Genomic DNA, 24,954 nt, shown 5'->3' with positions numbered 1-24,954 from the left:
CTTTTCCTCTATCCCAACGAGCATTCCTTTGCCTCTATCCCAATGAGCATCCCTTTTCCTCTATCCCAACGAGCATTCCTTTGCCTCTATCCCAATGAGCATCCCTTTTCATCCATCCCAAGAGCATCCCTTTTCCTCTATCCCAACGAGCATTCCTTTTCCTATAGCCCAATGAGCATCCCTTTTCCTATACCCCAATGAGCATCCCTTTACCTCCATCCCAGAGCATCCCTTTTCCTCTATCCCAAGAGCACCCCTTTTCCTGCATCCCGCTGGACACCCTTTTCCCACACCCCAGCAAGCACCCCTTTCCCAGCACCCTTTCCCCTCCCCACGGCGGCCGTCCCTTTCCCCGCGTCCCGGCGGGCACCACGGGGGTCCCGCGCCCCGGCAGACGCCACGGTCCCGGCGCCGCTCACCGTCGTAGACGGGCCGCGCGTGCGGCGTGGCCGAGGCGGCCGCCCTGCACGAGCCCTCGGCGCGGTTGCCGTAGTGGCCCACGCTGACCTCGACCTGCAGCAGCTCGTCCCAGCGCGGCAGCATGGTGGCCGAGGCGAACACGGCGCAGAGCCCGTACGTGCGGCGCCGCAGGAAGCGCTGCGGGGAGCCGGGCGGGATGCGGCGGCGCCGGGGACGTCGCCGCCGCGCGGCCCCGGCGCCGGTACCTCCAGGCGGGCCACGTCCTCGGGGGCCACGGCGTCGCGCTCCCGCTCGCCCGGGCGCTCCGTGCTGGTGCTGAGCTCCAGCAGGACGCGGCCGCGGTACGTGGTGCCACACGCGGGCTGCCAAGGCGCCGAGAGAGCGGCCCGCGTGTGAGGCTCGGCCTCCTCCTGGCATCCCGGCATCCTTGTATCCCGGCATCCCAGCATCCCAGTATACCGGCACCCCTGTGTACTGGCATCCCAGTATCCTGCTATATCAGCTCCCTGGTGTCCCCATATCCTGGCATTCCAGCATCCTGGTAACCCAGCATCTCAGCATCCCAGTATCCTCACATTCCCGAGTCCTGCCATCCTGGTATCCCACTATTCCTGCATCCTAGCATCCTGGAATCCCAGCATCCTGGCAACCCAGCATCCTGGCATCCCAATATCCCAGCAGGCTGGTAACCCAGCATCCCCATATCTTTGCATCCTGGTATCCCAACAGGAATGACGCACTCCAGAGGTGCTGGGTCTCCAGGCAGGGAGCAGCCGGGTGGCGACGCTGCCGTACAAGGGGAGGAAGCTGGGCCCAAAGCATGGCAGGAAGCCGGAGCCTCCACCTGGGAATGTGCATGGCGGGGGGTGCTCAGTGGGGCTGGGGGACTGGGATCCCCCCAGCCCGTCCCAGGGACCCTCCCTCACCTTCCAGCTCTGTGCCGGCTGAGGACACCTGGGACAGGCGCAGGGTGGCCATGCCCAGGACGTCACCCTTGCCCATGCGGTCCCTGCGCGGGGATGTGGGGATGGGGGTTAGGGGTGGGTGCTGGGGATGCAGAGGGGGCGCGGGGGGCCAGGGTGCCCCCCGGGAGGGGAGGGTCCCCCGTTACCCTCCAAGCAGGGCCAGGTGGATCTCGTCACACACGGAGGGCAGCTGGGGACAGGGGACAAGTGGCTGGGGCGGCCGCATCCTCCCGCCACGCTGGCCACGTGGCCACGGCCCCGCAGCGCCGCCGGCCGTGCCACCCGCCGGGTCACCCAGCGGTGTCCCCCGGCAGGGTCACCCAGCGGTGTCCCCCGGCAGGGTCACTCGGCTCACCCGCAGCGGGAAGAAGAGCACCTCGTTCCACTCAGGGTTGGCGGTGGGCAGCACGGCCCGGGTGTGCAGCTGTGGCACGAGCGCGCCGTGAGCGTGTGTGCCGTGAGCGCACCAAGGGTGCAGCACGTGTGTGCCATGTGTGCACCAGAGCACAGCACATGTGTGCCAGGACTGCACCAAGGGTGCAGCACGTGTGTGCCATGTGTGCACCAGAGCACAGCACATGTGTGCCGTGAGTGCACCAAGGGTGCAGCACGTGTGTGCCATGTGTGCACCAGAGCACAGCACATGTGTGCCAGGACTGCACCAAGGGTGCAGCACGCGTGCCATGTGTGCACCAGAGCACAGCACGTGTGTGCCAGGACTGCACCAAGGGTGCAGCACGTGTGCCATGTGTGCACCAGAGCACAGCACATGTGTGCCAGGACTGCACCAAGGGCGCAGCACGTGTGCCATGTGTGCACCAGGAGCACAGCACATGTGTGCCGTGAGCGCACCAAGGGCGCAGCACGTGTGCCATGTGTGCACCAGAGCACAGCACAAACGTGCCATGTGCGCACCCTGAGCACAGCACAAGAGTGCCGTGACTGCAGCGAGGGTGCAGCACCAGCGTGCCACGAGCGCCGCACCAGTGTGCCACGAGCGCGCCATGGCCGCATCCCATCCCCGCGCGGGCTGCCTACCGTCCTGCCGGCGAAAGTGGCCTCCACGCTGAGGCTGTTCCTCTTGCTCCCCGGCAGCATCGGCGGGAAATGGGGCCGAGACGAATCCTCTGCAGCAGGGGGACGGGATGGGAAGCGGTGCGGGGCCGGTGCCGGGGTGGCGCGGGCGCGGGGCCGGCGCGCTCACCCTGCGGCACGTCCTCGGCGCGGTACACGCGCAGCTGCAGCGTGGCCACGCGGCCGGGCAGCGCCACTGGCTGCAGCAGGTTGCCCTCCACGTCCTCGCTCGGCGGCAGCGCCTCCAGCTCCTGCCGGCGGGGCGAGAGCGGCGGCGGGTGCGGACGGCAGCGGCGGGCGGCGCGTGGCGGCGCGGGGCACCCACCGGCGCGGGTTCGCCGGCACGCAGCACCCACAGGCTGGCTCGCAGGTAGCCCCGGACGCCGGCGTTGGGGTGCTCGGGCTGGTGGAGGCTGAGCCACTTCCAAGCGAGCGCCCGGCCTGCCGGCGCGGGCGGCTGAGTGCGCGGCGCCCGCGGGAGCCTCCGGCCGCCGGCTACGGGCGCCTACCGGGAGCGCTGTAGACGCTGCCCACGTCCAGCTGGGCGAGAAGGTGGGAGATGCCGCCACGGCGCCTTGTCCCCAGGCGTCCCCAAGGGTCCCCTTTGCTCACCTTGAAGACGCCGATGAGCGACTCGGCGCGCATTGCCTTGGAGTTGAGCACCTGCGGGCGGCGCCAGCATGGGCCGCGTGGCCAGCGCGGCGCGCGGGCGGCACCGCCGCGGCGCCCTACCTGGATGAGGATGGGCTCGTCCAAGAGGCGCGCGAGCGTCCGGCGCAGGTTTTGGCAGAACACCTGGCGGGACAAGGGGCCGCGGTGGCGGGGGGCGGGGGGCGCGGGGCCGCGCGCCCGCTCCGCTCCCACCTCGTCGTAGTAGGGGTTGTTGCCGCTGCGGATGCGCGTGCGGAAGGCGTGCTCGCCGATGAGCACCTTCACCACCGGCCTGATGTCGTTGCCCTGCAGCTGCCGCCCCTCGATGATGCGCACGCGCACCTGTGCCGGGGACAACGCGGACAAGTGCCACCCCAGGTCACCTGCCCACAAAAGGGTGCCCGGCACTACCTGGAAGTCCTGTTTTTTCCCTGCTGCGGGGCTCGGATGGGTGCTGCGGTCCGGGCCATCTGGGGACAGCGCGTGGGGACAGTGTGGCCTTGTCCCCAGCTCTGCAGCGATGGCACCGTGGGCAGGGGTGTCCTCACCTGCGGCCGCTGCGCTGGGCGCCCGGGGCGGAGGGCCGGCGGGGACGAGGGCGCAGCGAAGGGTCAGGGTGCACTGCGGGTGACGGCACCGTCACCACGCGGGCGCCGCGCGCGGGGGACGGTGACGATGAGGAGCGGGCTGGGGAGGAAGGCGCTCACCCCCGTGGGCTGCCGCTCGTGCGTGAGCAGCGGGACGGCGCTGAGGGCCAGCTCGCTGCTCGGCTCGGCCGCCAGCCGCCCCAGCGCCACCGCTGCGGCGCCCAGCTCCCTGCGGGGAGCGCGGTCGTGGCGGGGGGTCCCCGAGGGCAGCAGCGTCCCCCGTCGCTGTCACTCACCCGTCCGGTGCGGGGTGGCCCCATTGGCGCAGCCGCAGCAGCACCTCAGAGGTCGTGTCCAGGGGACGGGGACCCAGCGGCCACACCAGCGTCTGCACGAGGTAGCGACCGGCCAGTATGGGGACCGGCCACTGCGGGGACCGGCCACCACGGGGACCGGCCACAATGGGGACCAGCCACCGCAGGGACCGGCCACCACGGGGACCGGCCACCACAGGGACCGGCCACCACAGGGACCGGCCACCACGGGAATTTGCCACCACAGAAATTGGCCACTCCAGTGGGAAGTGGCCCCCATGGGGACTTGCCGCCACATTGGGCAGCTGCTGCTGCACCACGGGGACTGTCCCCCGTCAGAACTGGGCGCCACGGGAAGCGGTGGCCTCGGCACCGTGTGGCCTCACCTCATTCCAGACGGTCTGAGACTTGCCCGGCACCACTCGGGTGCTCCTGGGGACACCTGGAACAGGGTGGGTGGCAGCGAGTGGGTGCCAGGAGGGTGTCCGCGGGGACACGTCCTCGCGGCGCGGTACCTCTGAACTCGGCGCGCACGTGCACGTCCGCACCGGTGAGCTGCGGTGCGGGGATGCGGGCGCTGGTCACCACCAGGCGCAGCATGGTGGCACCAGGGACCAGTGCCAGGCGCCGGGCGCTGGGTGCCGGGCACTGGTGCCTTCCGGAATGCTGGGTCACAGTGGGATCGGGGGACTGCAGGAGAGGGGATGTGGGGTTCTTGGCTCCCACACTGGGCAGGTAGCACCTCCAGGGTGCTGCTGTCACCTCCCTTCATCGGTGGCACCCTGTGGCATCCCATGGCACCCTGCAGCACCCATAGCACCCTGTGGCACCCCATGTCACTATGTCCCCACTGGGAGTGTGCAACCCTAGCTCTGTGCCCATCTATCTCTATGTCCAGGTGTCCCCATGTCGCTCAGTCCCTGTATCCCTATTTCTGTGTATCCCCAAGGGGAATTGTGCCATGGCCATGTGCTTGTTCACTGTGTCCCTGTGTCCTCATGTGGATATGTCCCTGTGTCCCCATGTCACTTTGTCCTGCTGTCTGAATGTCCCCTTGGGGAGCTGTCCCCATGTCACTGTGTCCCCACTGGGGGTTATGCCATGCCCATTTGTCCCCATATCCCCGTGTTACTGTGTCCATGCGCACCCATGGTGTCTCCCTGTGCCCCTGTCCCTTTATCCGTGTGTCTCTGTGTGTGGGTGCCATGCCCATGTGTCCCCATGTCCCTCCAACACCGTGTCCCTATGTCCCCATGGAGGAGTGCGTCCCATGTCCACGTGCCCATGTGTCCCCCTGGATGCCCATGCCCTATGGCCCTTTATCCGTGTGTCCCATGGCACACCCTCGGGGGTTGCGCCATGCCCACGTGTCCTCATGTCCCAGTACCATTGTACTCGAGTGTCCCCACGGGGTTGCATCCCGCGGGGATGCGCGCCAGTGTGTCCCCGCTCCGTGTGTCCCCGCTCCGTCCCAATCCGCTCTCCTCGTTTTGCCGCCCGCCGCCCCGCCCCGCTCCGCTCCGCCGGGGACTCCAGGCCGCGTTTTGCGCGGCGCGGGCGGCGCATGCGCGGTGCGGCGCGGCGCAGGCCCGGCGCGGCGCGGCCCGGGGGGGCGGCCATGTCGCAGCGCGGCGCGGACCGGGACCGGGACCGGGACCGGGACCGGGACCGGGACCGGGACCGGGACCTGCAGTGGTCGGCGCGCAGGATGGGCACGTCGCTGCTGCTGCAGCTCTCGGTGCACGAGCGGGAGCTGGACCTCGTGTGCCTCGACCACAGCTACGCCAAGCCCTGGAGCGCGCACCCCGACGCCAGCGCCGCCCGGCCCACCCGCATGCTCTTCGTCACGCCGCGGCGGCAGCCCGACTGCGCCCTGTGAGAGCCGGCGGCGGCTGGCGGCTCCCGTGGGGCTGCGGCGGGGGTGGGGAGGCTGGGGGGGCGGTGGGCGTCTCTTGTGGGGCTGGGAGGGCTGCAGGAGGCTCCCATAGAGCTCCTGTGGGGCTGGGGGGCAGTGGGGATCTCTCGTGGGGCTGCAAGAGGCTCCTGTGGGGCTGCTATGGGGCTGGGGGTCTGTGGGGGTCTGTGAGGGTCTCCCGTGGAGGCTACAGGAGGCTCCTGTGGGGCTGGGGGTCTGTGGGGGTCTCTCGTGGGGTTGCAGTAGGCTCCCATAGAGCTCCTGTGGGGCTGGGGGGCAGTGGGGATCTCTTGTGGGGCTGCAAGAGGCTCCTGTGGGGCTGCTGTGGGGCTGGGGGTCTGTGAGGGTCTCTTGTGGGGCTATAGGAGGCTTCCATAGAGCTCCTGTGGGGCTGTGGGGTCTGTGGGGGTCTCTCGTGGGGCTGCAGGAGGCTCCTGTGGGGCTGCTGTGGGGCTGGGGGTCTGTGAGGGTCTCTCGTGGGGCTGCAAGAGGCTCCTTTGGGGCTGCTGTGGGGCTGGGGGTCTGTGGGGGTCTGTGAGGGTCTCTCGTGGGGCTACAGGAGGCTCCCATAGAGCTCCTGTGGGGCTGGGGGTCTGTGGGGGTCTCTCATGGGGCTGCAAGAGGCTTCCATAGAGTTCCTGTGGGGCTGGGGGGTCTGTGGGGGGCATTGGGGGTCTCTTATGGGGCTATGAGAGGCTCCCGTGGGGCTGCTGTGGGGCTGGGGGTCTGTGGGGGTCTCTTGTGGGGCTGCAGGAGGCTCCCATAGAGCCCCTGTGGGGCTGTGGGGTCTGTGGGGGTCTCTTGTGGGGCTATAGGAGGCTCCCATAGAGCTCCTGTGGGGCTGGGGGKCTKKGGGGGTCTCTTGTGGGGCTATAGGAGGCTCCCATAGAGCTCCTGTGGGGCTGCGGGGTCTGTGGGGGTTTCTCGTGGGGCTGCAGGAGGCTCCCGTGGGGCTGCTGTGGGGCTGGGGGTCTGTGAGGGTCTCTTGTGGGGCTGCAGGAGGCTCCTGTGGGGCTGCTGTGGGGCTGGGAGGTCTGTGGAGGGCAGTGGGAGTCTCTTGTGGGGCTGGGGAGCAGTGAAGGGCTCTTGTGGGGCTGGGGGCTCAGGGGAGGAGTGAGGCAGCTCCTGGGGGGCTGCAGGACCATGTGTGGGGCCTCTGGGGAAGGCTGTGGGGCTGGGGGCTCTGTAGGGGGTCGGTGTGGGGCTGGGGGCCTGCGAGGAGCCCCCACGTTAGGGGATGTGCCCAGCACGCGGCTCGGCCACCTTTGGGTGCAGGACTCGCTCGTGTCTTGAGCGCTTCTGTCCCCCACGCCGGGGATTCGGGCTCCGTGGCTTTGCTGGCAAGGAGCTTGTCCCCATCCTGCGCTGTGACCCTAAAACTCGTTTTCTTCAGCAAAAGTTGCTCTCCTGGCCGCAGGAGCCCAGGCTTCCAAAGCACAATTGGTTTTTGAGCTTAAAGCACAAGCTGCCTTAAACCAAAGCAGAAATAAGACTCCATATAGATATATGTGTATGTATTATAGTGTCTCTATACATTGTAGCCTGTAAATGCAAACCTGTCACAAACAGTGCGATCCTGTCGCAGTCCCCTTGGTCCCAGCATCTTTTTGGGGAGATGTGGGGGGAACCATAAGTTCCCAGTGTCCTTGCCAGGCGTCCCGCTCGCTCCCTGGCCTGCTTGGGGGTTCCCTGGCGTGCGCCCCGCGTTCTAGAGGCCACTGCGTTCCTTGCAGCGAGGCGGACGTGCCCATCGACGTGGAGACGGTGACGGCGGCGGCGGTGCCGCTCTACGACAACCAGAAGGCGCGCAGCGTGATGAACGAGTGCGAGCGGCACGTGATGTTTGCGCGCACGGACGCGGACGCGCCGCCGCCGCCCGACGACTGGGAGGAGCACGTCAACAGGTACGAGGGGCCGCGTGGCCGGCCCGGTTCATGCGTAACCCACAGCACAACGTTAGAAATGGAGGCGTGTAATGCACCGCTTTTAAGAGAACTCCCTGGAAGCCGCAGCCATCCCCGTTGGCAGCCTTGGCATCAGGTGGAGTGAGATTTTTCTCTTTTCTTGGACAGTTCCTCTGAGAACTGGGTGAGTTCCTCACCCTTTGCTAAAAGGAGCTATGGGTTTTGTCTTGTTTGCTGCTGCTGTTTCTCTCGTGTGAGGCTTTGGTGTTCACCAGTCCCACCTGGCACCCTTTAGAAACGAAGGGCTTCTTGTGGAGCTGTTGTCTTAGCTTAAATCCTTAGTCGTGAAACTTCATCCTTAGCCACAAATCAGTTCTCGGGACTGTAGCTGATTGCCAGCCGTGCCCTAGGGATGGGCAAGGAGGTTTCCTGGGAGGTTTCAGGGACCCTAACATCTGCTGGGTGTGTGTGCAAGGTGCTCTCGTTACCGCTGTGTTTTTTCCCTACAGGACGGGTTGGACGATGGCCCAGAACAAGCTCTTTAACAAGATTCACAAAGCGCTGCAGTCTGACAGGCTGGCTCGCTTGGCCAACGAAGGGGTAAAGGCTTTTATTCCCCATTACCCTTTCGTCGGGGTTGTCACCCGTGTGCTTTTTATTCAGTCCTCCCTAGAAAAGATATGTTGAGTCAAGATGAAAGGCCTTGGGTTTTACAGCCTTAAAAAAGCAGCCTTAAAAAAACCCTGATTTTGCCTTTGCTGAGAGGATGTGGGTGCATCCTTGTTGCCAGAGGGTTGTGGGCAGCCCAAGTCAATACTTGGGATCCGTGGAGCATCGTTGAATTTTTTCCTTCTTTTAATCTTCGTTTCCTTTTCTTTAGGCTTGCAATGAGCCAGTCCTGAGGAGGATAGCGGTGGACAAATGTGCTCGGAGGGTCCGCCAGGCTCTGGCCAGCGTGAACTGGGACACCAAACTGATCCAGTGGCTTCACACAACATTAGTGGAGACCCTCAGTTTGCCCGTGTTGGCTGCTTACTTGGATGCTCTGCAAACGCTTAAAGGAAAGGTGAGAAAACCAGCGAGAGACCTTTCCATCTCTTCTCCCGTTCTCCCTTGATACGCCTCGCTAAAGGAAGCTAAGGGAATCTTGCGCTGCTTGTACTGCTGCTCTTTAAATTCTGCAGAACAGCGGGAACTTGCCTGACAGAGCAGCCAAAGTTGTGTTTCGCAGCCTGCAGAACTGAAGTTTCAAAGCCCATCGAAAGGGCTGTGTGCGTTTTCTCAGCCCGCTCTGGCCTTTGGTTTCAGATCCCCACCCTGATCGACAGGATGCTGCTCTCCTCGACCACGAAGACGGGGGCAGCAGGAGCTGAGGCTCTGTCTCTGCTGCTGAAGAGACCTTGGGACCCAGCAGTGGGTGTCTTGTCCCATAATAAACCAGTGAGTATCTCTTGGGGCTCACAGGGAGTGAGCTTGCTGCCCTGTGTGCTCAGGTCTGCTTTCCTCTTGCTGTTCTCTCATTTGAATGACCTTTTAAGCTCGCCCGGGAGTTATCAGGGGTTGTGTTGGGCCTGTCACCAGCTAACCCTTCTTTCTCAGCCCCGTTGGGACAATGTTGTGGCCCGTGTGGAGTTTCTGGCAAGCTGGTGTAGAGCGAACGTCCTCTTGCATGAAGCTTTGCCTAGGATGTGCCTGCTGAACAGCCTGGTGCGAGTGAGGGGCGTGGGGGTCTTATGCAGCCTCTGTTGAACTTTGCAGAGCAAATTGCCTGGTTCTCCCCTCATCCTGATCGCTTCCTCTGGACCCTCCAACTCCATGTTCCCCACTTCTCGACGGCACCGATTCTGGCAGTCGCAGCTTTCCTGCTTAGGAAAGGTTTGTGTTTCTAGTTTTGAAAGGGGACAAGTTCAAACCATCACGGGGTAGAAAGAGCATAGAAGTTCCTGCACAATCTAGGTTGTTGTTGGTACCTCTTTCCCTGGAAACGCCCTTGTTATTTATGCATCTTTTGTTCCAAACTAGGTGATTCCCATTGCCACCCACCTGCTGAACAACGGCAGCGGCGTGGGGGTGTTGCAGTGTCTCGAGCACATGATCGGGGCGGTGCGAGGCAAAGTGGCCGAGGTAGGAGAACTTGCACACATACAGGCTCGGCCCCCCCAGATACATCACCCCGCTGCCTGTCTCTCTTCCATCTAAGTCCTTTCTTTCTCCTGTAGATTCACAACCACTTCTCGCACAAGCCCATCATCCTCATCGGGTGGAACACTGGTGCCTTGGTGGCTTGTCACGTAAGTACCAGTTTGTTTCACATCCTTTCGGGGGCTGCTCAAGAGCTTCAATTAATCCCGTAGACCGACCCATTTCCCAGAGCCTGCCCTCCTTTGGGTGGAAGGAGACCTTGATGAGTGTATGTTCTGTTCAGCATCCTGAATAACAGCGTATCTGGAGGAGTAGAAAGTCTCTTGGACTCCTTTTCATAAACTCATTTATAACTGGAGACTGCCTCAAGACAGGTCTGATTCCGCTGCTTGCATTTAAGCAGAGCCAGCAGCGTTTAAGCGCGTTACTATTGCATTTAAACTCTGGAGAATTCTTCTCTTTCCTTTTCTGTTTCTGAGGAAGGAATAGGATAGAAAGGAGAGAAGTAAGGATTTTGAGTTCCTCATTACCTCCAGTTTTTAATCAAGAAAAAACCAGCTGTGAATATGGAAGATATTTCTGTGCCTGGCAAAACAGCCTTTGCAGTCTGGATACGTTTGTCTGCTAGGGCTTGACCTGTTGCTTTTGTGTGCAGGTTTCAGTGATAGAGTACGTCACTGCGGTTGTGTGCCTTGGCTTCCCTCTCCTAACGGTGGATGGACCCAGAGGGGTAAGGAGTAAAGCAGGGAGCCTTTAAGAAACTCTGCCTTTTCTAACCTCTTTAGGCTGTTTATAGAATTCAGCTTGGAAGTCCAGTGATAATTGGAACGAGGAAAGAAAAGTCCCGTGTTTACTTGTCCCTGCTCTGACGTGTTTTTGCAGCTCCAGCTTAGGGTCTTGTGTGTAACTGGTCACCTGTTACTTGGCGGCCAAGATAACACCTTAGGGTGGTTTATATGAAGCCCAACTAGTTTCTTTACTCGCTGTTTAGTGGAAGTCTCACACTGTTCCTGTGCAGAGACCTTTTTGGGAATTAGGGCGTCCTCCTTGAGCACAGTTTTGTTGAGGGCTCTGCTCAAATTTCAAAAATTTCAAAGCAAATGCAGCAAAATGGGGTATCTGGCTGTGGGGAAGAGCGTCAGTCTCAGCTGCACTCACAGTAACAATGCTGTGTACGGATTTGGCTTCCGAGTCGGGGTTTCTCACGTGAGTGGGTAATCTTATCCTAATGAGCCATGCAAATTATACTTCCCTCCCTGCAAGACGCTGTAGCTACGTGTTAGGATCACATGGGAAGTGCTGCCCGCCCTGCCATGGTGCACGTCGATCCGTTCAGGAAGCACTCGCCTAATCCAGGAAGGTCTTAGCTCCAACAGCTTTGCATGCCGGCACAGCCGCAGCCTTACAGGTCCCGCTACCCTTGCAGGATGTTGATGATCCCCTCCTGGAGATGAAGACCCCCGTCCTCTTCGTGATCGGTCAGAATTCCCTGCAGTGCAACATCGAAGCGATGGAAGATTTCCGTGAGAAAATCCGAGCCGATAACAGCATGGTGGTGGTGGGAGGAGCAGATGACAATCTCAGGTAACGGGCTGCGAGCTGATCGAGTTCACTCTTTTTTTATTGGTCACCTGGACAAGGTTTTGGTCCGTTTAAATCTGTGGTAGGGAAAAGGAAACGAGAAGAAATAAGGAAATGTAAAACTCAGCTATTGGGGTTGAAGACAAGGCTCTTAAGGAGAAGAAATCTTCTAGTGAAGCTTTGGCACTGATATCGCTGATGTTGAGCCCATTTAGTTGTCCCTCCTGAGTGCTGGGGGAGCTGGTAACCTCAGTGTCCAACTTGAAGCTTGCAAATTACACTCAGATCGAGAATAGTGCAGCAAGTGTGGATGGGGAAGCACGAACGTGCGGTGACTTCTGTGTTTTGTTTTTGAATAGGATAAGCAAAGCCAAAAAGAAGTCCGAAGGCCTGACCCAGAGTATGGTGGACAGGTGTATCCAGGTAAAGATTGAGGTCTTCCTTTGACATCTTATTGCTGTAATAAGAAATTACAGCTGTAAGCTGTAATAAGATCTGTTTCTCTCGTAAGCGATGAAGGTCGGGTGTTTAGAGGCCCGCACAGCACGGAGTCTAACCGTGTGTTTCATCCTACCAGGATGAAATAGCCGACTTCCTGACCGGTGTCCTCACCCGAGCGGAGAGCCACTCGGGCTCCGACCCCCGCGACCTGGACGCCGAGAAGAAGAGGAAGCCGCGCGACTCGACCAGGAGGGACCTGTCCTTTGACTTGCCAGAACGAAGCAGCAGGCCGGCCTCGCCGGCGGCCAAAGTGCCCGCCTCGCCCTCGGGCTCCGAGGTGGGAACTCGCTCCGGGCTGCTCCGAGCTGGGGAAGGCTGAGGTTGTGGAGAGGGATGTGTTTGTACCGCGGACACAGAGCGTGAGAGCTGGCCTTGGAGCTGGGAGAGGATCCGGAGGAGGTTGGGGCTTGTGCTGGCACAGGTGCATCTTCCAAAATGGGCTCCAACAAAATCCAAGCAGGTGCTTCTTTTGGGGGCTTTTTGCCTCTTAAATGGAGGGAAGCCAAGCAAATTGTCGCACAATGGGATGCCATCATCCTTGGTCTGCAGGCCCTTTGGAGCACGCTGTCCTGGTAGGGAATGAGTTTGTAGGCGGGGATCAAGCGCCGTAAGGACGTGTGTTATCGCTTGCATATCGTTGTGCTTGGCCTCTGCTCAGGAAAACGTGTGGGTAAGAGCTTTTCCCTCCTTTTCCGAGCAGGATTTATCCAGCGTCTCCAGCAGCCCCACCTCAAGCCCCAAGACGAAAATGGCTGCTGTGTCCTCCATCCAGAAGCCGAGCCAGATCTGCAGCACGCAGCTGCTGAAGAGGCCGGTCCCGAGGACGGACACAGTCCTGACGCACAAGCAGGCACAAGGTAACGCCCTGCAGCCTCCCGTGCCTCTCCCCTCTTCCACCTCAGTGTTTTGGGTCTCTCTCTGCCCAGACTTGCTTAGGTTTTGTCTCCCCAGTCCTGTCTTGCTTTGCAAGCTTCCTGCAGCCGTTTTCTGTACAGCTCAGTCCCCTTTTGCCATCCTCTGAAGGCAGCAGCCACAGAGCTTGGTCTGTAGGTTGGAAGTGGTGTTCCAGCAGGGGCTTTGCCACCCTTCAAAGGGTGACACGAGTCGTCACGTAGCCATGCCGTGGTTTTAGTTTGGGTGTGAGTCCCTTGACCGGGATCTGCCAGGAAAGGCCACTTGGGAATTAAAAGGTGCTCGGGAGATGATTATTGAGACTTTTTGAAGTAGACCGAGTCACTGGTTTTGGGTAATGGCAATATTCGGGATCAGATGGCAGAGGGAAACGCGCTGAGAGGAAGATTATTTTGAGCTGTTTCTCGTGCTGTTGGGTGCTAATTTAAAGATTAAAAAATCCCTCATCTCTCCTAATTTCTTGCTCCAGCGATGGGCAAGAGGCTTGTTGTTACCCCCGCCGACAGTGTGATCCTCCGTGTGCTCTGGGGTTTTACTCAGGCCAGACTCTGGTGGAAATCCAGACCTGGATTTTGCTTATTTCTCTGGGTATGGATAAAATCTCCTTCGCTTTTGAGAAGTTGCAAAGGCGGGTTCCTGGCCAGCGCGCGGGAGGAAGCTCTGCGGAGCGGCGGGTGTTGTGGCCGGTGTGTTGTGTCCGGAGCGGGATGTTTGGTGCGGGTTTCGAGGCAGGAAGGCGTTGAGGAGCTGGGATACCTGGCTGGTTCTTGTCAAGTATTCCCAGTTTTTAGCCACGGCTGCGTGTTGGAGCTAAGCTGTATGGATAGTACCTCACACGGTCTCTATTGCCACCGGCCGGCTCCCCTTCCCTGGGAGCTGGGCCTTTGCCGGGGGCTGGAGAAGGCTCGTGCTGTTGGGATGTGCTCCCCGCAACAGCGGGCACAGCAGCAAGAGCGCGGATGCCCCTTGCAGTGCGGGATGAGCTCCGCATCCGTGCGGAAAGGAGCGCCCAGCGTCTCCATGCTCCCCGAGGAGCTGCGCCCGGCTCTGCGCTCGCCTGCGCCGAGCGCTCTGTCTGCGCGGCCCTGGCTCGCTGCCCCCTCCAGAGCCGGGCTGTGATACTGTAATTCTCTCTCATTCATTTCAGCTCAGTTTGCTGCTTTTCTGAAACAAAACATGCTGGTGAGGAAAGCTCTTCCTCCTGGCACCTCTTCATGTCTCTTTGGTGAGTATCTCCTCACTTCTTGCTGTCTCTCTCCGTCTCCCTCCTCCTCTCTGTCTCTGCGCTACCTTCTTTCACCATCTTCCTCTTCCCTTGCATTCGTTTGGGACGTGTAGTCCGATGTTTCCCCTTGTCCCTCCCCTGCTTTTTGCTTTCCCACTGCCGTCCTCGAAGCTAAAGCAAATACTGGCTAAGAGCATTAACCTTCCTGAGCTCTCCCGCTTTCCCTGCCCCGGGAGGGAAGTGCTGCTCGTGGAGCCACGTAACCGGGCAGCAGTTTTCCCTCCGATGGACTAAAAGGTTGCGGATGAAGTGGTGGCTTCGTGTGGTTGTGACTATAACCCTGTTGGGTGCCGGGGCTGAGAAGGGGAGGTGGATTCCGGCTTGGGAGATGGTGGGTGTCCGTGCAGTGTCCTGCCGCCTGCGGGCGCAGAGAGGAGGAATTGCCGGGTGCTTTGGATAGAGCAGGCAGGAGCCGTCTCCAGTCCTGCAGTCTCTTGTGCTGGGTGCTGGAGCCGGCGCGTCCGGCCCTCCGAGGGCTCGGCGCCGAGGCCGGAGGTACGTTCTGCTCTTTGCGGCGGCTGTTACTGCACGTGCCTGGGCTTGGGCGAGGAGGGCAGCTTGAGATCCAGGGCTCTGAGAGGTCGTGTCATCGCGGGAGCTGTCACTGTCACCTCCAGCTGCGGTGAGCCCAGGTGACTGAGGACGTTGCTGCGGGTGGGAGCTGCCTGTGCTGCTCCAGCTTGCCAAAGCCGACTTGACTGTGGTGCTCTGGGGTGCTCTCTGGGGGCTCCTAGGGCTCCCCACGGCCCTTGAAGCCCACAGGGTATGGGTGAAACCATGGTAATGAAGCCCTGAGGTGAGTACTGGGCTGAGCTGCTTGTTTTGAGGGCCTCTTTCACCTTTGAGCCTCGCTTTGGACAGACTTTGTGCCCTCCATGTGCCAGGAGATGAGCCTGGGAGCTGACCCAGAGGAACTGGTGGCAAAGCCCTCTATTTACCCAGACTCTTCCCACGCGGTGTCTGCTGCGAGGAGGACCCGCAGGCCGAGCTGGTGGCTCTCCTGCCTGGGGGAGAGGATCTTTGTGGCTCGGCAGCGAGCAAGGCTCGGCAGCCACAAGGACAGGGAAAAACACCCCCATGGAGGAGGGTTTTATCCATGTCTTATCCGTCGTCAGCTGCCATTTGGCCACGGCCTCGTGCCCTTTCCATTCCGTTCAGCCTTGGAGATACTTTTTTGAGTCTTGAGGCTCGTTCCTCCGGCTCTGCCCCCCGAGCTGCAGGGTGGGAAGCCAAGACGTGGGCGGCAGCGTTGGCGGCCGCGGGGTGCCCGAGTGCCCCGGGGCACAGCAGCCTCTGCCAGGTGCTGCCTGCGGCGAGACGCCTTTCACCCCGGGAAGGGCTGCGAGGCCGCTGCCCCTCGCACGGGGGACACGGCATCACCGGCTCTGGGGACACCAAACCGCCCGGGCACGCGTCCCTGCCCTGTCCTGCTGGGCTGCTGGCACCGCGTTGTGGCACTCGGGCACCAGGGCAGCTCCAAAACACGTGTGCTCCCCAAACATTACGGGTTTGGGTGCGTCTTGTCCTGCACCCACAGCTTAGAGACAGGTAGGTGCTGTGATTGCCCTCCAGGCGGTTGAATTTAGATGCCTGGGACTGTTGGACTTGGCATGTTCAGAGAGTGTCTGCAGGAGCTGCCATGGAGGGAGCCCCGTTAGCTCCGGGCTCGTGCTCTGGGCCTGCGGCAGGATGGAGCCGACGCGATGGGCTCGAGGCTGCGCCAGCCCGGGGAGCCGTCCGCGCCCAAGGGAAGCCCCCAGTCCCGGCTTTCCCACTGGCTCCCAAGCCCTTTGGCGTGCGGTTTTGCTGCGGCGCCTTGGGTGCCGCGTGGCTGCAGCCGCTGCTGGAAGGGACGTGCCGGCCACTGGTGCTGCGGGGCAGTGGGGAGGCTGCGCCTTGGAGGCCTCCCTTGGAAGGAGCTGATGGCAGCATCAGGGATCCCCTGCTTGGAAATGAGAGGCGCTTGCAAAGCTCTTACCACCATAAGCTGCTGTTCCTCCTTGCTGAAAGGCCGCGTGGGCTCTGTCCACGATCCCGCTTCGGTTTGGTGCCCTAGGAGCAAATCGGAGTGTGCCAAGAGGTCAGCGTAGGTGGCCGAGAGACGAGAGGGGTTCCTGGCGCATGAGAGCTGCAGCCGTGTGCATGGGCATGTGTCCTTCCCCGCACCCCGGGGCGCGCAGCGGAGTTGCGCTGGCCTCGAGGACACGGGGGGGGTTCAAAAAGCTACTTCTGTGTCCCCCAGTTCCGGTCTCCTCCGAGCCCTCGGAAGGGGCTGAGAAAGACGATGGGCGCTCGCAGCTGAAGAGGCACCAGCCCCCGAGCCCGAGCCAGTGCAGCAAATCCGCCAAACGAGCCAAAATCAAGGTGACCATTGTCTCGCCCGGAGATGCTGCCGGTGCGGGGAGCGGAGCGGCCCTCACCGCCCCGCCGCAAAGTGAGTTGCGATTCCCCGGCCGCTTGGCCAGCCAGCGGCTCTGCCCGCGCCGCGTCCTCCGGGACACGGCTTTGGGGCGGGAGGGAAGGATTTTGTGGAGGAGGTGATGGCAGAAAGCGTCTTGAGGGACACGGCTGCGAGGCCCTTGGTGTGCTGGGGCCGCGCGGTGCCCTTGGCGAGTCCTCGTGTGTGGTTGGCGTCGCGCGCCTCGGGGCTCGCGCTCTAGGATGATCTTCGCACCGTCTCCCAAAACACCGAGAGCGGGATGCGGCTCCCGGCAGAGCCTTGCTCCGAGGAGGCTTCGCTTGCACCGCCGTGCGCTCCATGGGGAGCTGCTTTATGGACAACCGCAGCATTGCTTCCCTCGGGACCGTCCGAGCCCCCTCAGGCTTTGCAGGCTTCACCCTTTGGGCCACGCGGGATGCAGAACCTGTCGCCACGCACATTGGGTTTCCACGTTGACAGATTCCAGCTCTTTTTCTGCCTCTGTGGCCAAGAATTCCCCATCGAGGAGCCCCATGGAGTTCCGTGCAGCCCAAGAAGACGTGACAAGTGCGGCCTTGGCGAGGCCAGAAGCTTTGGCCATGGTGACGTTCACTTTTCAAGGACTCCGCTGGGTCGGTGTGGACACGGCCTGTCCCCGTCCCAGCACAGAGCCCCTCTGCAGAGCAGTCGCTCGTGATTTAGCGTTAGCAGGATGGAAGGGTCGGCACGTCCCTCCGACTGGGAAATCAGAGGTGTTCAAAGCTGGGGAGCGATTCCGCTCCTCCCAAAGCACTGCTTGCTTAATTGCACAGTTGGCTTGTACTGTGAAAATCAACTAATAAATCCTCAGTCCTTTTCTAAAGTTGCTCTTCTGGCAGCTTTGAAAATCTCTCGTTTCCAGAGCGTTTTTTTTTTTTTTTTAATTCTTCCAACTTTACTTCTTTCCACAGAAAGGAAATGAATTGCAGCAGCAAACAAGAATTCCCTCTTACCGGGTGCGAGCAGGAGGAGTGCACGCGACAAACGCGCTTGTATCCCCCCAGGCTGCAATAAACACATCTTGTGACTCGCCGCATCCCTGTGTATTTTGTAAAGATACTAAAGAAAGCTGGCAAAATCCACGGCTTGGCAATCGCGCCGGCGCCCGCGAGCGAAGCCCCGCGGCAGCGGGTCTGTGCAAGGAGGCTGCCCTTAGCAGGAGGGCACCCGTGGAGATGGCAGCGTTGTGGAGGAGCTAACTGGGTGGCGAGGGCCACCCCGGCTGCGGCCGCGGCGCCTCTCTGTCCTGCGCGGTTCCTCTCGGATCCCGCGGTTCCGGCTTCCCGCCGCGCCGTGGCCGGCGCCTTCAGCCTGCGAGCCGGCCTGGGACCTGCAGCTCCGCGGCAGTGCGAGAGACGGGGCTCCCGCGAGACCTTTCCAGGCCAGAAAATGAGGTTTTTGTCTTTTTTCTCTTGCAGTTGTTGCCGGAAAGCCGGTGCCCGGGGCTGTTGGCCAGGCTGTGCAAGGTGCGAAGGAGCTGTCGGGGCTGCTCACCACCCCAAAGTGAGTTTGTTTTCGTTCTTAGCAGGTGGTTACTACATAGAAAATGTTCTGATTCCTTACAACTTCGTCCCATCTGGCAGCAAAGCTTTTCCTTCCCCAAGGCAGAAGAAGGAAGCGCCAGTAGACGAGTCTCCAAAGCTGACTTGCCACAAGCATTTCTTTTGGAGAGTTTGCTGCTGACACAGTTTTCTTTAGTCCACCCTGTACGTTGGAGAACCAGGTGGACCAGAGGGAGAGAAGAGCTGCTCCCCTGTAGAGTAGATCATAGAAAAGCTTCTCTCTAAGCTGGATCCCTTTTGCACAGGGCTGCACTGCGGCAGGTAGGTAACCTTACCCGTGCAATAAATTCACTTCCACTTGAATATAAACAGATTTTGCCTGGGGTGCTTGTGGCTCTGGTTGCTATGATGTACACAGAGAAAATTCTCTTGTTTAGGCTTTTTTTGAGCTTGTCATCTTCCTGCCTTGCACTTCCAGAAGGCCCATGGCATCAGGTTAGATCAGGGACAGCCAGAGCCTCTAGGATCGCCCTCTCTGTAGCCCGTTCCTAACTCGAGCCTTTCTCCTCTGCTTCCTCGTAGGTTGAGCGCGGCGGCGGAGACGTGCGGCGCCTGCACGCCCGGGGCCATGGCCGGCAGCGCAGCACCCAGCGCTTTCCACGCTCTGCAGAGCAGGCTCGTGGCCAGCGGCGCCCACTGCGTGCAAGCCCAGCCAGCCAGTACCCTCCAAGGTACCTCCTCTCCCCTTGTCTCTTGGGAGTGTAAAAGGTAAACCGGGTTCCAGATCGTTCGGTGGAGTCTCTTTGTTTTGTCTGCGTTCCCTGGTGGTTTTTCGGCCAGGAGACGCAGTGGGCTGCGGGAGTGAGGTTGCACGAGCAGCACGTGAGCTGTTGGTTGCGTTGTCGTTTGTACACAGCGATGCCTTGAGATACTGAACCCCCATCTGGGGCAACGGGAGCAGCCGTTGTGCTCAAATTCCTCCCTCATTTTACGGCCTCAGTGAAACATAACGAACTGCATGACCACGAGGGCCAGGAGGATCGTTGCTGGCCTGGAGTCAGAATACTGGGGAAGCCGCTCTTTAAAGAACAGATTCCCGCTGCTGTGGTTAATTCTCCCCCTTGACTACTTTGTATTTATTATGTTTTAACTCAGGAGCAGGGTCTGCCAGCAGCCTGCTGCAAGGGCTGAGCTTCAGCCTGCAGGATATCGGCACCAAGTCCCCGGCCAGCGTGCCGGCCGCCGGCTCGCCCGTGCAGGTACGTGGCCTCCTTGCACCTCGCACTCCCATGGGAAGCTCCGTGGAGGGTGGTAGCAGTAGCAGCTGCAGCAGGAGGGAACCCCCATAGACCACACGTGTTCTGGGCCCGGGAATGATGAGGGATTCCAGGCGTGAGCAGCGGTTGGGGTGACGCACCCAAGCTTTGGACTCTGGGTTGCCAGTAAGTGGTGTTGAGTTTTGGAAAACAGGCCCTGGGAAGTTGTACACGAAACTGGGCAAATGTTTATTAAATGTTGAGAAGGCCTCGGAGAAGGAGTTTGGGGATTCAGAGACTTGTTCATCTGGAGGAGGGAAAAAATGAGCATTTCTGTTTGTGTTAGGCAGCATTCCCTGCCCTTTCTGGGGAGACCTTGTTCAGAAGGGGATGTTTCATTGCACGGTTGAACCACAGCTTCTCCCAGGAATGCTTTTGAGTGGAAACGAGGGCTTCCAGACTGGAAGGGACAACCTTATCTGCTCTTTAACCTGCTCGCTGCCCCTTAAATGAAGCTGTCCTTGATATCTGCAGCTTCTGGAGGGGGAAAGGCCATGCCACCCGCGCCTCCCGTTCCCCTGCAGATCCTCACCCTGCTTCTCCTTGCCAGAGCTCAGCTGTGAAGACACCCACACCTATCCAGAACCTGAGCACCATAACCACGGGCACCGGCACCATCGTCCGCACCATCCCCGTTGCCACCTCCTTGTCCCTGGGAGCCTCGGCGAGCGGGAAGCCCACTGCCATCCACCAGCTGCTCACCAACGGGGGGCTGGCAAAGCTGGCCAGCAGTCTCCCTGGCTTGGCCCAGATCTCCAACCAGGCAGCAGGTGAGGGGGACAGGCAGGCGAGGAGGGCCGTTGTCCTTCACATGGGCACTGCCAAAGTTCACCTTGTGTTTTTGGTGCTCCTGGAGCTGTAGCTGGTGGGAATCTTGATGGGCAATCTTTGGGAAGCTCCTGGTCTTTGCTGGAGTCTTGGCTTGGTGGCATGTGGCCTCAAGCCCATGCCTCAAGGAAGCTTCTCCTGTTTGTTTGCTAGGCTTGAAGGCCCCGACGACCATTACTGTGACACTGCGTGGGCAGCCCAGCCGAGTGACCGCGCTTAGCCAGGCTGCCATGGGCGCCATCCAGCCTCAGCTCGAGGAGCAGCCCATGCAGACACAAGCACCACAGGTAATTTGTGGCATCTGTTCTGTCGAGAAGTTGTCCACTGCTACCCTGAGCCTTCTATGACCATGGTGGACAACAGAAGCATGAGCTTCAGGGACACAAGGTCTTGGTTCCTCCATCAGTGTTGAGTGTGATGAGTTTTGTTGTGGTGTGGTGGCCACTGTATTGCCATGTGTTGGGGTGAGAGGAGCCTTGCAAGGCAATGGGTAGAGGAGGACGTTTGTCCGTCAAGTCTCTTGATCGCAGGGTCTTCTCCTGAGCTTGTACTTGTTACTGCACTAGTACTGCACCGAGGTTATCACTCGTTCTCTGGGCTTCAGAAGCTGCCATCAGCATGGAAATTATTGCTGAAGCTCCACACTTTCCTGGCTGTGAGAGCCGAGGAGGAGAGACTTATGAGATGTCAAGCTGGAGAAGATTTTACCACTGAAGGTGGCAGTCTTGCGTACTGTAACTTGGACCATCTTGAATGGGAACCTGAGCTCCGACGCTGTGTGACAGTCACATCCGTCCTGCAGGTCCTCTCCCCGAGATGAGGACATGCTTGAGAAGAGCAGCGGTTGTGCTGAAGGAGACATTGAAGGAAGGGCTGCTCTTGGCTGAGGCTGCAGGGTGGGTTTTGGTAGGTAGCGCAGGGCTGGTTCTGGTTTGAGATGGGGGCAGTTCCAGCATAAAGGAGCTGCCCCGAGGATGCAGAGCTGCTTCAGCAGGCAAAACCTGGGGGTAAGTAACTGCTGAAGGCCAAGAGCCTTGAATCAAACCGGGCTTCAGTCCGGGGATGTCGAAAGCGCTTGCAGAGTGGGGACCACCGGTCGCACCAGCAGGCAAATGAGATGCAGAGCGGTCCTTGCGTCCTGGATGAGCATCCCTAGCAAAAGGCATCCAAAAACCCGAGCTGCAGGTGGTGGAGGCAGGGAATGCTCTTCTGCTCCTTGCTGCTGGCTCTTTGGGCTTGCTGGAAGCCCTGAGGTAACGTGAGGGAAGGTGGCATCCGGAGGGGTTGTTGAGCCTTCAGATGAAGGATTCATGGCTTAACTTAGCAGCTCCCATTCGCTCTGCCCTCAACACGTTTGGCAGAACAGTGAGTGACAGTGGCAGGACACAGCATAGCTGGGCTCCAGGGACTTGCAGAGGTTCGTGTTTGTTCTGGTGGTGACACTCGAAGCAGGACACTCCATCCCAGGTGTGACTTTCACCTCCAGCGCTGGGTTTGGAGGTCCCAGGCGGGCCCAGTTCTGCATCTGGCTGCGACCGCTCCTCAAAAACCAACCACAAGCCGGCTTTGCCAGGGAACAGCGTGAGCTGCGTGTTTCTGTAACCAGCGTTCGTCCTTGCCGCGCGTCGTGTGTGCCTGGAGTGTGGAGCACAACGTAAGGAGCAGCAGTTCCCATAAAGAGCCCGTTTCTAGAAAGGCTTCGGGGGGATAACCCCACGGCCTGAGCTCGCGTGTTGTCGGCAGCAGCAAAAGCTCTTGCTGGTTGGGTTCCCTCTGAGGCTCCAGCGCCCGGGAAGCCCTCGTGGTGCCTGGAGCAGCCGGGGTGCAGTTGGAGCCGGCAGCTCTTTCCCCCGTGGACTTCAGGTGTGAAGCAGAAGAGTGGAGGAACCTTCCCCGAGAGCTTGGTGCGGATGTGTCCGAGTAGCAAAGCAAAAGTTAGGGAGTTCAGGGGTTTTTGGGTAAAAACCCGGCAATCTTGGGCCCTTGCTTGCAAGGGGTGCTAATGTCAAAGATGTAACTGCCACGATGACTGGAAGTGGTGAATCCATGAACCTTCTTGGTCTAAGGAGGGTTGCAGAGGATACTTCTTTCCAGGCTTCTCCTTTCCATGCTGTGATGCAAACTTTTGAGATGGGCTGCTTAAAAACACCTTAAAACCACGAGTGGTGTTGAATGGGGACATTCTTCCCCTGCCTTGGAGCCCACTGCAGGAGGCTTCCAGCATAACCAAACGTCTCCTGGATCCCTGGACGATGCAGTTCATTGCTTGACGTTTCGGTGTGGCTGATGCTCACACGCGTGATGGGTGCTTGGGGCAGTCATCTCTGCCTTAACACAGCCCTCGGGGGCAGAAACGTGGAGCCTGGGAGCCACGGGGCACTGTCGTCTTGCAGGAAGAGGCCAAGAAGAGCAGGTTGTGGCTTGCACAAGCATCAGGAACAGCGCGGTCTTGGGCTGAGCGTTTGCAGGCGGTGCAGGACAGTTGGCTGTGAGGAGCGCGGGTGAGAAAGGAGAGGAGCTGGCAGCGCCGGGACAGCGAATGGCACCAGGCCCCTATTGCAGTGCCCGCTGGCGCCGTGGCCTTTGCGTGGAGTCGGGAGCCGAGGAGCGGAGCGAGAGGCGCCGGGGAGAGGGCTGTCCGCGCGGCCGGGCGGGCGCCGCTGCGCCGAGCCCCGCGCGCTCGCGGCACCTCTCCGTTGCTCTAACCCTTCCAGGCTCCGGACGGCGCCCTTGGCAGCTCGGCCGCTTCCAGCGCCGCCCCTCCGGGCAAGCGGCTGCCTCCCGTGGATCCCGGCAGAGCCCAGGCTGGCGCAGAGATGGCTCCCGCCGACCCCGCCGCCCGCCTGACGGCCGCAGCACCCCTAGGTGAGGCGCGTGGCACTCGGGGCGCGGGCCAGGCCCCGGGCCACAGCTGGGCGCTGCTTATGTCTAGGCCGGCGGCGGTTCCGCTGCATGGGTTGGTGCCGGCCCCGTTGGGCACCGGGCAGCCTTTCTGAGCAGTCGAGGAAGACTTAGGTTAGCCTGGAGGCGGAGGGGACTCGGCCTCCGCAAAGCTCTGATGTCAGTCCTGGTGTCTCGCCAAGGGTGAGCGGCTCCGTGTCAACGCTGCGGAGCTCGTAGCCAGCAGCGTCGCGCTCGTGAGCTCCGTGGGGCAGTGACGCTGTCCCCAACACCCTCCAGACCTTTGGTAGGAAGGTGCCTGTTCTTGGTGGTTCGGTATCGCGCCGTACCGGGGATTTGCAGGTGAACGGAGAGGCCCGCGGCACTGGAGCACTTAGGCCAGGCCTAAGGACTGGCGTGACGCATGAGGAAGGAAGCGGTGCCGCTTCCGTAAGGGGTGAGCCGGGAGCTTTCCTGGTCCTGCTGTGCTGTCCCAGACCCACTCTGGAGGGTCGGTCTCCTGCGGGCTCCGAGCCCAGCGCCCCGGTGCAGAGCGGGGCTGGCGCCGGGGCCGCCGCGGCCGCCGCCACGGGCGAGTGGGAGCTGGCAGCGCCCGGCTGGGCGCTCGGCAGAGCCCCGGGGGGCGCGGGGCGGCTCAGCCGGCAGCAGGTCCTGCTCTGCGCACATCCAGATGTCCTTTCGGGGACGTGTCCTTGTGCCCTCCTGGTGCCAGCGCTCGCGTCCGTTCTCGCGGTGCCCCCCGACATGGTTGGGGGCTGCATTTCAGCCAGGGGACTGACCTGGAAGGAGGGGGTCCTTGGAAGGAACTTCCCTCACTGCCTGCAACGTGAGGAAGAGGAGGGTGAAGGGCATCATTTTGTGGGGCCTGGGATCCTTTATCCACCTGCGGTGGAGCGGGATGGCCCCCGAGCTCCTCCGTGAGCGTCTCGCCCGCCGGGGCTGCCGGAGCCGCACGAGGGCCTGGTCCCCAGGGCAGGATGGGACAGAGGAGGGCGCGCGGCCTTGCCGTCCCCTCCCCACACGAGGGGACGCTTCTGGGGGCACTCGTGGGGCCTGGCTCTGGAGAAGGGATGAGGGAGGGTGTGTTGAGCGCCCGCCTCCCCTGACCGCTCCGTGTCCTTCTCCGCAGTGACCAGCACGAGCCCCATGAAGACGCTCTACGTCATGTCGGACGCCAAGCTCTCCGCGCTCACCAAGTCGGTGATGGCCGAGGCTCCCTCCGTCCCCTTCAGGCTGCCGGGCCTGCAGCCTTCCTCCTCCTCCTCCTGCTCGTCCTCGCCTAGCGCCGGCTCCCCGACGGGCGCCGTGGCCTTCGCCCCCAGCCCTCCCGCCGGCCTGGGCCACGCCAAGGTCCTGCAGGCCGCCTCCAAGACACTCATCCTGACGTCGACGCTGGCCCCGCTCAAGGGCGACGGACCCTTGGGCCACCTGGGCGACAAGGTGGGACTCGGCAAGGGTGCCCCGGCGGCCGTGGAGCCCTTGGGCCGGGTGCCCTCGGTGCTGGAGAGCGGCAGCCCCCCCGCGCCCGCCGGGGAGCCGCTGCCCAGCAGGCACTTGCTGCCCGCGGGCACCAGGGCCACGCTGGTGACGCTGGGCAGCGGCCTGGCCGCCTCCTCACTCCTGGCCGCCGGGCCCGCCCTGGCACACAAGCCCTAGTAAGGGCTGCGGCGGGAGGAGGAGGCAGCTGGTGCTGCCACT

General features: G+C 61.2%; 2 protein-coding genes across 2 annotated transcripts in view; one reads left to right on the top strand and one right to left on the bottom strand.

The window, feature by feature from the left end:
- FER1L5 (fer-1 like family member 5) overlaps positions 1-4,611 on the bottom strand; it is a 17,703-nt gene extending 13,092 nt beyond the window's left edge. The window contains exons 1-17 of the mRNA XM_026042547.1: positions 4,527-4,611; positions 4,398-4,453; positions 3,994-4,124; positions 3,754-3,926; positions 3,522-3,580; positions 3,324-3,452; positions 3,192-3,254; positions 3,072-3,122; positions 2,969-2,999; positions 2,785-2,900; positions 2,590-2,710; positions 2,424-2,512; positions 1,706-1,809; positions 1,347-1,429; positions 1,161-1,264; positions 666-782; positions 420-597 (exon numbers count right to left, since the gene is read on the bottom strand). Of these exons, the coding sequence (XP_025898332.1) occupies positions 420-597; positions 666-782; positions 1,161-1,264; positions 1,347-1,429; positions 1,706-1,809; positions 2,424-2,512; positions 2,590-2,710; positions 2,785-2,900; positions 2,969-2,999; positions 3,072-3,122; positions 3,192-3,254; positions 3,324-3,452; positions 3,522-3,580; positions 3,754-3,926; positions 3,994-4,124; positions 4,398-4,453; positions 4,527-4,611 (1,690 nt within the window). The remainder of the gene's footprint in view (positions 1-419; positions 598-665; positions 783-1,160; positions 1,265-1,346; positions 1,430-1,705; positions 1,810-2,423; positions 2,513-2,589; positions 2,711-2,784; positions 2,901-2,968; positions 3,000-3,071; positions 3,123-3,191; positions 3,255-3,323; positions 3,453-3,521; positions 3,581-3,753; positions 3,927-3,993; positions 4,125-4,397; positions 4,454-4,526) is intronic.
- Positions 4,612-5,713: 1,102 nt separating this feature from the next.
- On the top strand, positions 5,714-24,442 carry KANSL3 (KAT8 regulatory NSL complex subunit 3). Its single transcript, XM_026043686.1, has 21 exons — positions 5,714-5,886; positions 7,660-7,830; positions 8,340-8,430; positions 8,711-8,896; positions 9,139-9,270; positions 9,589-9,705; positions 9,853-9,954; positions 10,050-10,121; positions 10,628-10,702; positions 11,399-11,556; positions 11,913-11,976; positions 12,131-12,331; positions 12,755-12,911; positions 14,114-14,191; positions 16,494-16,685; positions 18,128-18,212; positions 18,794-18,942; positions 19,367-19,470; positions 20,078-20,297; positions 20,509-20,642; positions 24,386-24,442. The coding sequence occupies exons 1-21, from the start codon at positions 5,720-5,722 to the stop codon at positions 24,386-24,388; spliced, it is 2,658 nt and encodes an 885-aa protein (XP_025899471.1). The 5' UTR covers positions 5,714-5,719; the 3' UTR covers positions 24,389-24,442.
- The last annotated feature ends 512 nt before the right edge of the window (positions 24,443-24,954 follow it).

Source organism: Nothoprocta perdicaria, unplaced genomic scaffold (genome assembly GCF_003342845.1).
Source record: "Nothoprocta perdicaria isolate Ctin4 unplaced genomic scaffold, notPer1 scaffold_103, whole genome shotgun sequence".
Lineage (NCBI taxonomy): Eukaryota > Metazoa > Chordata > Aves > Tinamiformes > Tinamidae > Nothoprocta > Nothoprocta perdicaria.
The sequence above is the reverse complement of the archived record's forward strand: the minus strand, read 5'-3'. Positions and strand labels throughout refer to the sequence as shown.

Bases quoted from the DNA above. Each gene is read 5' to 3' on its own strand.
- KANSL3 (XM_026043686.1), top strand. From the start codon at position 5,720: ATGGGCACGTCGCTGCTGCTGCAGCTCTCGGTGCACGAGCGGGAGCTG. The intron at 8,897-9,138 runs GTGAGAAAACCA...CTTTGGTTTCAG, and splicing joins TGCAAACGCTTAAAGGAAAG to ATCCCCACCCTGATCGACAG. The intron at 19,471-20,077 runs GTACGTGGCCTC...TCTCCTTGCCAG, and splicing joins CCGCCGGCTCGCCCGTGCAG to AGCTCAGCTGTGAAGACACC.